Consider the following 10,585-nt stretch of genomic DNA (forward strand, 5'->3'; position numbering starts at 1 on the left):
GCTGAAATTGTGAAAAATCGATTGTACACGAACCAGTTACAGTTCTGGCATGGCGGCTTATGGAGTTTCGCCCGTTTTAGTTTTAGTTTTTAATTTTCCCATTTCAATCGTCTTCAGTTGCTATTCTTAATTAGATAACTACATTCCTTAGTTATCAGGTAATCTTTTAAGATTTATTCCCCTCGTCGTTTGTTAGTCGGCATTAAAAAACACCAGTATCGCTATCGCAATCGGAAATACTTTTTTTCGATACTAAGAAGCCTGGATGTAATGCAAATTGTTTGTGTAAAAAGGAAAAATATAATTTAATAGTATACTAAAGTCTCCTATGAAACAAAAACACATTTAATTGAAACCTTCAACCCTTTTCTCTTTTGCGGCCACGAAGACACAAGATTATCAACTACACCGGTCTAACTGGTTTCCTACAAGAATCGTAAGACGTAACTGTGACGAAGAGTTTATGACCTCTTTTAATTTTGGTTTTAAAATTTGAGAAGATCTTTCTTAACATCAACGAGTAACAGCGGCAAGGTTCGCTAAATCGCTAGTAAGTTCATAAGTAGAGAATGGCGATTATATATTTTATTTCATTCAAAGAGACAAACAACGTCGGAATCGAGATATTTTTAATATACACACAACTCTATGTTCGTAGAAAACTTTTATTAAAACCGGTTCGACAATCGACATCATTGTGATCATTACATTAAGTTAGTAAACTGCTTTTTTGTACAGGCAAAAACCATTCAATCTTAAGGCCACAGCATCTTCATAGTCGACTTGCGTTTACGCTTGCGACGTTAAAGACCTAACGGGATTATGTAATGGCACTAAATAGAGTGTGCGACAAACCTTGGAGGCTATTTGGTAAACAGGAGAGGCTTTAGAACAAACGATACGAACCGGTAATATTGGGTGCCGGTTTAAAAGATCTATCATTTTCATGATTAATGTATGCCTTTCAGAAACTATTTGGATGCGGTAAGTTGGCACGCGGACGGGACAAGAGAAAAGAAAACGAACATGAAAAATTGAGAACAAATATTTCCTAAGCAATCTTCCGAACCGTAATGGCAACTGGACCTCTTGTCTTTCTTAAAATATCGATAACGTAATCTTTAGAGCAGCCTTCAAGTTTTTCGCCGTTGACCTATAGAAATAAAATGAGTAACATTTATGAAATGGTCTCGGTGGCCTTAAAAAAAAAGAAATTCAAACATACCCGTAAGACATGATCTCCAACCTTCAATCGACCATCTTTAGCTGCAACGCTTTCGTCATAGATAGCGCTAATTACCAGTTGCCCATCACAGTCAAGGCCCACACTAAATCCCAATCGACTATTCCATCCTTTGTTAAGTTCAATCGTCTGAATCTGAAAAATAGGAGAAAATGGTTAATTTCAGCGTTTAATTTGGTATAATAACTAAACTATTTTACCAATCCCAGGTGAGCTTCTTCAACATATTCTTCGTCAGGAGTTAGAACGATGCCCTTCCATTTAACTAGGCCGTCCTTTCCACGGTTGGCGCCAGAGTTGTCGCATAGCGAGAAACGGTTACTGAGATCGTGGTCAGACAACCCCTGTGGTGCGTAACGTTCCATAGTCGAGTTCGATTGAAAAGAAACAAATTCTTCATCCATTGTCTCCTCCAACGTATTGCCGAGAGCAGAGTGATCAACTACATCCTCTCCTCGAATACAAAAGGATCCGCTGAAACTTTTTCTGGAACAATCCTCACGGATAGAGTCGCCCATTCGATTGGGCGTGAGGTACTCTGATATCTCCAGTTCCTGGTCGACAACGGGTGGCTCAGGTTGTCCGTCACCCGCTTGGCGCTCTTCGAATCCCGACGGTGGATGATCGTTAGGTGGGGTAAACATGAATCGTTGCTTTTTCACCAGCGAGTTGCTGAGGTCGAGAAAATCGGGTCGAGAAACCCTAGTCGTTCCAGACGGGGTATGGAACGATGCAGTATTACAATCTAAAGGCGTCATCAGACCATGGTATCAATACATTGATTGCAATAAAATGAAAAACGAGCTCTCTCATTACCTGTGAGATCTAGACTATTGGCCATTGCATCGCGTTCCATATCAATTTCAGGGAGAGGGCTCATCGGTGGCGACGTTGTGAAATTTGGAGGGAGACTACAACAACTGTCTTTATGAGAAGACGGCGATCCAAATCCTGTTAAATCAGTAGAAACCTTAGAAAAACCAGCTCTCTCAAACAGATCAAATAATTGCACCACTTACGATCTTTGGCTACAGTTGCTAAATCAGGGCTCGGTGTTTTGGTCAAACGGCGTCGACGGGGTGAACAAGGAGATCCAGAAAGCGCTGGAGCTGGAGAGGCACCTCTTGAACCACCTTGCTTGCGAACGGCTAGATCGTGAAGCAGGTCTTGAGCTTCTTGTCTGCAAAGAAAATTTACCACCGCAAATTGCACATAAACTTTCAAAAAACCGATTGGATACCACACACACACACACACACCTTAGGAGTGGGCGAGGCCGGTTCAATCCCGATTCTGGCTCCGTCGGCGATAATGGTGAAAGCGGAGTAACTGCCGAGTCACGGAAAAGGCGTATCGTGACGGAGTCCGGGCAACGACGTAGAAAAGCAACAGCTTCAGCGTGGCTCATTTCCGACATGTTTACTCCGTTAACCTGTATTTTATTGAATTAATTCATTAATTTTCACTCGCGGCAATAAAAAGTAAATGATAGGATCTATGACTCAGCGGTCAGTAAACTTACGCTGATAATTTTATCTCCGGGATGGATACGGCCGTCGGAAATAGCCGGTTCTTTGACCAATGACCGAACATAATGGCTCAAAATGCTCTCGTCCTCTTTTCGCAATGTAAAACCCAAACTGCCGTTGACTTTCGTCATGTTAATTTCAAATTCCTGTAAGAGAGATAACAGGTCATTGAGTCGTTAAATGAGATAAGGGGGAGTCTACTCATAACTTACGCCTAGAGTGCTGAGAGTCAAAACAGGTGAGAGCCAATTGGAGTGACTAGAATTAGCTGATGTGGGCGACTCGGGTGGGTGAATGCCCATCTTCTCGGCTATTTCTGACGGGATGCGACACACCAAGAGATTAGTTTCACGCGGAGAGCAGCGCAACACTTCCAATGCTTCCTGTAATGAGAAAAAAGATACAAATTTGTAACTTGTAATTTAAATTCCGCGCGATTCAAAATGATAAAACCCCCCCAAAAAAACGTATACATGACGGAAAGGTGATCCATCATGATTTTCTTTTTTCAGCGTGTTGCTTAGATGCAAACTTATTCAAGCAACTGCCCTCTTAAGGAAAAATGGCCTAACGACCGTTCAGTGCCCTCCCGTGAATGATTTATCGCCCAGCATATGCTGCCCAGGGCTTTTGGGGTCGATCTGATATTCCTCCCAAAATGCGTCAGCATGAAAGGGGTTTCGCTGGAGGAGGAAAATATAAAAACAAAAAGGAACAATGCGAACACACCGGATTCATCACGACCCTCAGGCAGGGGTGCTGCACAGTTGCTGCCTTATAGTCTCTTTGATGACGGATCGCCTCGAGCTGAAGGCGTATCCGGTCGCCACGAAATAGTACACGGCATTTGTTTTCCGTCCTCACAGAGCAGACGTGACCTTCACCGTCTCGGCCGTGGGATCAAAATGCGCCCTCATTATAAAGGCAAAGGTACGACACTCTTGGCGCCCATTAACCGCCTATTATTCAGTTCGATCCTCATTAGTTTAAAACAAAAACAAAAAAAACGTGGGACCGGAATTCTTTGAAAAACAACTTTCAACGAAAAGGGAAAATGTTTTTAGAGAGAATTCTGCGGAAAAAGTTGCATTGTTGTTATCTGGACCCCCCTCATTTCTAAAACAGAAAAAGCGCAAGACCTGTCGAATGAGATTAAACGACGTGATTCCCAGAACAATAGACCACCATGAGATCAATTTCCATACTGACCATTCTAGAATGCACTCGCTTTCGACCTTCAAACAAGATAACAATCCATAATTCATTGAGTAAAAAGGTTAAAAATTAAAAGCATTTCAGGTCTTTCTTCGAACTAATTTCTAATGCCATCTGGATAATAAGATTTAAAAAAAAAGGAGAAGAAGCCAAACACTATTCCGTGACTTACATAATTTGTGCAGCCGGTGAGGGGTTGTCCATTGGCGGCCAGGAGAACATCACCGACTACCAGCTGACCCGTCTGCCAGGCGGCTCCATGGGGGAAAATTTTCTTAATGCGGATCAAACCAGGCCAGGAACATGCCACGAAAGCGGCGTCGAGCGTTGACGGCGACGAAAATCCTGCCATGCTGCTACCACCAGTAGTTCCACCACCTATAGTTGAGGTTGCAACGCCTCCGGTCACGCTCAGACCTAGGCCTTGGACCGTCTTGAGAACCGTCACCTTTCTCAAATTTTCTGCAAATAAAAGGAAATAACCGGAAAAATGTTGATGATGATGAAGAAAATCACACACACACTTGTTATGCAAGTACACATTATGTGTGGCCTTAGTACTATCTCGTGTTCTATTGTTTTCTCTACATCTTCCGCTCTTTTGTTGTCGGAACTGATGTCACGACGGGAAATCCGTCTGCTAAGAGAGCGAAATTCATTGGAAAAACCACAGAACAAGGCCCAAGAAAAGTAAAACGTCACGAGAGAGGGGGAAATAGATGCACACGTCATGTGAACCACATTGAAATCTCGTCACGAAGTCAAAGAAAAGACGTGACGTGATTCAAAAGGAAACGCAAAAAAAAAACAGGTAGACACATACCATTGGAAACGAATTTGAAGAAATCGTCAAGGAGATCGTCTTCTTTCAAGTGGTGACGGGCAATGTCGGCCGAACTGCCGTCATCCGGCGACTTGTCCGCACTATAGGCAACATCCGGGTAAGTGCCCATGACGTCTCGATCTTGTTGTTGATGTGACTCTGTAACCTTTTCCTCTTGGTTGACGACCACTTGACTGTAATGATCCGGTTCGTCCAGAGCTTGAGGATAGTCAAACACAACGTAATTAGTGTCTCTGTCACAGACTGAGTGAGAAGGCGAAGGCGAAGATGAGTCGGCGGTGGCGGCGTCGGCTAGTCCGGCTGCAGCGGCGCCATCCACAAATTCCGAGGAGCCATGGTTGATGGCGACGGTGGATCCTTGAGACTGTGGTTTGAGGTCGGGGTTATCCACCACTGATACACGAACAGACGGGTGAAAGGGACGAGGCGAAGCGAAAGCGGAGGAGGTTGTTGCTGTTGAGATGCGGGCCGGTTTGGAATGGTTCGTGTTCCGTGCGCTTGTCACTTTCTTGCTGGCGTTGTTGGAAGGTAGAGAACTGAGAGTCGAAGGACGCGAGAGCACGTTGTTGGTAGACTCCACTCGACTGGCAGGCTGGGCGGCAACTGAACCAGGCAAGGGCCCGTCGGCGATACTACTACTACTACAACTTCTGGTTGGACGGGCGCCCGATAAGCCAGGAAGCTGCGGATTGGCCGACGGTTTGTTTTGGTTTGATCCAGCAGCAGAGGAAGAGGTGATGCCACTTGTCATTTCCGCTTTACGGGATTGAAGTGGTGGAACGCTCTTCTCATTCCGGCGTCGATTCACTTTCTCAATTCCTGTCAAAACAATTCACACACAAAATCAACAAAAGCCGCTGAATGAGTTTGCCAAATTTCTTTTACAATCGAAATAATATTTGTTTTTCTTTCAAAAGTCAAAACAGACGTGACTACTAGAATATTGCAAACAGTTAAAATGTTGAATCATCCATGGCAACAATATATACAGCGCCACTCTCTTTCCCTACAATAAAGTTATTCCGATTTATACGTCCCCTTCAAAGCCTGACAGTTCCAGGTTGTCGCCAGACTGATCTTGTGAGCAGCAACACAACTTTCACTTCTTTTCTGGGAGGGCTCAAAATAGAAACGAACTAACCTAGAAAGAGACAAAATATCTCTTTCTCTTTCTCTCTCTCTCTCTCTCTCTCGCTCTCTGGTTCACATACTCTTACGTAGCTGCTTGATTTATCGTCCGGGGTATACTATACGATTGACGAGCTGTAACGGTTGCTGATAGGCTCACAGGCCTTTTGTTTAGTAAACAGGCTCGGGGCCAATTAAAACCAAACAAAAATAATACTTGTTGATGCATGAAGCGATTGAGACATAACGGGGTATTGGCGGTCGACCACCGACCGAGGGGTGTCGGCCTCATCAGCTGAAATGTCGAGATGGAAACTGACGTTAATCCCGTCGCATCATTGAACCTGGCATTGCACAATCGTCGAATCTATCTGGCTGAAACCACTTGCCAGTTGGCAATCTCTTGCCGACAGATTCTTGTGAAATCAGCATCCTTGAATGTGAACTAACAATGGCAAAACTAATTTCATCCTGTGGCAAGATCAGACACATGTCCTCTTTAATTACCAATGCAGATGTTGTAAAAGTAGAAAGTAAAAGGAAAACCTTGATATCAACACGTTGAAATTAAAAAAGCGGCGTGAGGAGCATATTTCCCGGTGCGAAATGAGGGCTAACTGGATTCTTTCAACTTTTTTTGTCTACCTACTACTACTACGAACATACAGCACAACAATTCAAAAACTTGCAGGCCTTAAAAACTCTTCCTGAGTACCACAAAAACACAACCTCCCACTAGTTCCTATAGCCCGAAGCAGTAATCGTATTGTTTTGTAGTACTGCACAGGATATCTAGAAAACAACAAAATTCTTTTGTTGTTCGGCCTAGGACCAACCCCAACGCCATCTTGCGGTCAATATTAAAGACTAGCGGACAAAATCTAAATAACACACAATGACTCACACACGACGACGCACATAAAGGTGGACAGAAAAAAACTTGGAAAAATATGGCTGATGATGCAAGTCAACGAAAATTCCAAAGCGTGACTGTGAAAACATTCACACCCCTCCCCCCCGTTCGTTCGTTTTCTCATCTTGTTGAATGTTGTTGCTGTCGGCCGTCGGCACTGTACACGCCCCTCTTTCTTTCCACCTACGTTTGGAAAGCAAGAACAACATTTCGACGAAGATGCTGACTGGTTTTTCTCTCTCTCTCTAAAGTAATACCAAAGAGTCGAAAAGAATATGGCGCGGGCCGAAAGAAGAATAATTCCCTTTTTTTAAGAAGTGCACACAATTAACTCACTTGATTAGGAGGAAGCAGTAGCGGAAATCCAATAATTGTGGTACGCACGACGGTCACAACTAAAAAGAGGAGCCCCCACTTGTGGATTTCCGGGGAGGGCTGAAATTAAAAGGTGTACAGTACGAAACTCAGTCAACCGCACACGTCCGATGCGTGGGTGAATCGAAGCGAATAAAATGGCGTGCTTGAAGAGTAAAAAAATAATGCCACAAGCCGACAAAAGCATTAAGAGACACCGCCAGACCACAACTGAAACGATCAATTTCCCCCGACTGAAGATGAGAGAGCAACTGGAGTGGGCCGCTTTTTCTGTATCAAAAACGACGACGACACATTCCACCCGAAATACCCGACCTTGGTTTGTTGTCATGGTTAACCCCAAGGGGGTTGGAATTGGAAGAAAAAATTCCCTTTTTTCCCCCCCGACGAATTCCTTCCTACCTCCGTGACATTGCCCTCGGGGTTACCTAAGGCCATCTAGCGGCAGTCGAGATTGAATAAAAAATAGAATAAAAACCTTGAGATTTTTACCTTTATTATTTTTCGACGGCGATGCAACAGGCTGCTGCTGCTGCTGCTGCTGGGGGACCTTGGTAGCAGCGGAACGCGGAACGGTCATTTTGGGACGTTTGGCTCCAGCAGGACTGCCGTTGTTGTTGCCGACACGAGCAGTTGATGAAATGGTCGATTTCAGATGAATGGCCCTGGCCTGCTGAGTGGCGACAGGAATCTGACTACCGGAAGAAAAATTGGGGACGGATGAGCGAGGAACTTGAAGGTTCTCGTTGTTGTTGTTGTTTCTCGGCTGAGATTTGACTGGGACTGGAGGATTGACGACAGGAGGATTGACGACAGGAGGAGCGCGGAATTGTTCCTTGCGAACCAATTGATTCTGATCGGAATAGACACAAAGGACAGGTAACACGGATGGATTAGTTGGACGAAGCTTCAAGCCTCTTTGTTGTTGACTGCTGCTGCTGCTGGATGCGGTCGAGCTGCTGGTAGACGCGAGGCTCGACTTCCGCACTGGAGGAGGCGCCGCCGACGCCGACGACGACGCGCCAGTCGCCAGTCGCGACGACGTTGACGTCAACTTGGTCTGAATCTTTCCAGAAGATTGCGACGTGACAATAGTCGACGACGGACGACCCGACTTGTTGGCTAAAACCTTTCCGGTCGGTGCCAGCCCGCCAGAACTCGCTTTATTACCACCAGTGGCCATCACGTTTTTGTATTATATTATTTCGGGAAAACACACACACAATAGCCAGATGAAATTTCACTTGATGATCGGGTTCCCCTTTACGTAAATGTTGTCATTCAAACACTAAAATCAAGGGAAAAACAAGTTACGAGAAAAGACTCTCATGATGGATCACACACACACAGCCCGATGAAGTTCGTGAGTAATCAAAAATCCATCGACTATTAATGACTCGTCCACTGACCCAAACCAAAAGGTAAAAATGCAACAAAATACGAGACGAAAAGAAAAATGGTGGCAGATGGATTTTTCTACCAGGTTCGAAAGCTGCAGCTGCTGCGTTACAAATTTAGAACACACACACACACACGAGTCACACTGTTTGTGTTCGACTAAAAATTTTTGGTTTCTCGAAAAACACACACGCGAGTCACATTCGAACCGGATTCGTTTTGGCTCGAAACAAACAACAAAAAAAAGAAAAATTCTTTCGACTTCACTACGACGACGACATTTTTAACAATTTTCAACAATGTGTGCAATACTCGAAAAAGAAATGGACGTTCTTGCAGTGCAGCCGGCGTGAACCGTTGCGTACAACGTCAGGCTCTTGTCTGACTGTTTGTTGCCCCGACCTCTGAAAACACTTTTAGGGCTCCAGGGGCTGCTGCTGCTGCATGGAGAGAGGTGGGGAATACCGCACGCAACAACTCGGCTCTACCCAGCGACCATTTTTCGTGCCATTTCAAAACTTGCCTCCTGGTAACAAAAAACGACTTTGTGTGTCGAGGAAGAAAACTCAACCATGTGTGAAAAAGAATAAGACCAGCAGCAAGCAGCAGAGGGATCAACTAATTGTCATGGCTGGCACTTTTTATTTTCTACCCCCACACAGCAGACGCCATGATGATTTCATAGGGAAGAAGGAGGGGGGATGTAAATGCGGGGAGTGGGGGTTACCAAAAAGAAAAGCAGCTGTTAGATAAACTATCGATTTCCGTATGTCGTCGTCTGTTGATCGTATTATTATTATTTTATTATTTTTGGGATAATATAATAATTTGAGGAAACATCACGGCGGATGACCCGGTTATATGTCGAGTCGGCCTTGTATCTCTTTTGAAGAAAAGAGAGAGAGAACTATACAAAAGCTCTTAGACCTTTTTGGAATCTGGAAATCTGGCTGCAATGGGCACAAATGAACGAACGAACGAACGAAAAAAAAGGAGGGAAATGAAGTATATTGCCTGTGGCATTTCTTGGGTTTCGATTCCGTCATCATTGCACACACACAAGGATTGGGCGTATATAACCGCGGTATATTTTTCGCCTTCGCTCTAGGCAATTGGCGTCGTTCCAAGCGGCGGCGTTGTGAACTAACAACAACAGTTCCGCCTACCCACCAGTTCATTGGATTTTTAATAAATGTATTGCACACGAATAATGTAAACAAACTGACTTTATGTACTCACTGAAAACAAAAAAGAAAATGGCGTTCAAAATAGTTTCTTTTTTCCTTGTTGTTTGCAAAACGTTTTTGAAGGAGGGAGAAAATATAGCGCACGGCAACAACGAAAACAATTCGTCTGGCCCGCCGCTGTTTAGACTTGCTAATACCACGACGAATTGCTTCTGGCCATAACAATCGTGAGATATTTACGACTTTGACTTCATCAGCGAACGTGAATGGTAAAAACGATTTACTAAAAAAAAGGAAAAAGGAAAACTCGAATAACAAGAGAGACGATCGTTCAAACGGATGACGCCCTCGTCGTCGTCTACTTGCACCGGGACCAAACCTCTTGGCGTGTTGCTCAACCAACGCAAACACGTTCGGGACCAACATCAAAGTTGATTCGGGCGCGGGCAACGCCAATAAGTAAATAATCAAGTCAACTTATTTGATCGGAACGGGCTAGTAGTGGAACGGCCAAAAAGGAAAAGAAAACAACTCCGAGCGTGACTAGAAATAAAAACACGAAAGAAGCTCGTTCCGTTAGGTCGTCCCGCCAGCGTAATAGTGGTGGCGTCGCGGCGTCATGACGATTGAATGTTTATGGGCAATTTAAATTGGAAACCGGTCATCCACGAAAAGTGATCGATGCGTCCAGCTTACGGTCGTGATTCCTGTGGAATGTTGGTTGCCATCATTCCATAGTAGGACAAATTCATC

The 10,585-nt window shown here is 44.4% G+C and overlaps 1 protein-coding gene across 2 annotated transcripts; it reads right to left on the reverse strand.

The window, feature by feature from the left end:
* Nucleotides 1-563: 563 nt before the first annotated feature.
* LOC124328291 lies at nt 564-9,292 on the reverse strand. Of its 2 annotated transcripts, none has more exons than XM_046787013.1 (11): nt 7,740-9,292; nt 4,811-5,650; nt 4,160-4,449; nt 2,985-3,155; nt 2,766-2,918; nt 2,503-2,675; nt 2,263-2,423; nt 2,060-2,194; nt 1,444-1,988; nt 1,226-1,378; nt 564-1,153 (listed from the first exon to the last, which is right to left on the reverse strand). In XM_046787013.1, exons 1-11 carry the CDS (start codon nt 8,428-8,430, stop codon nt 1,052-1,054), a joined length of 3,414 nt encoding a protein of 1,137 aa, XP_046642969.1. In that variant the 5' UTR covers nt 8,431-9,292; the 3' UTR covers nt 564-1,051. The 2 variants fall into 2 exon arrangements, with proteins under 2 accessions (XP_046642969.1, XP_046642978.1); XM_046787022.1 differs by lacking the exon at nt 7,740-9,292 and adding an exon at nt 7,209-7,510.
* Between the last annotated feature and the right edge of the window lie 1,293 nt (nt 9,293-10,585).

The sequence above is a fragment of the Daphnia pulicaria genome, chromosome 1 (assembly GCF_021234035.1).
Source record: "Daphnia pulicaria isolate SC F1-1A chromosome 1, SC_F0-13Bv2, whole genome shotgun sequence".
NCBI classification, from domain to species: Eukaryota; Metazoa; Arthropoda; class Branchiopoda; order Diplostraca; family Daphniidae; genus Daphnia; species Daphnia pulicaria.

What these genes read in the sequence shown, in the direction of transcription:
- LOC124328291 (XM_046787013.1), bottom strand. Translation starts at nt 8,430, where the DNA reads ATGGCCACTGGTGGTAATAAAGCGAGTTCTGGCGGGCTGGCACCGACC. An exon ending in CGGCCTCGCCCACTCCTAAG is followed by an intron (nt 2,424 to 2,502) that starts GTGTGTGTGTGT and finishes TTTTCTTTGCAG; the next exon opens with ACAAGAAGCTCAAGACCTGC. An exon ending in TTGGAGATCATGTCTTACGG is followed by an intron (nt 1,154 to 1,225) that starts GTATGTTTGAAT and finishes TTATTTCTATAG; the next exon opens with GTCAACGGCGAAAAACTTGA.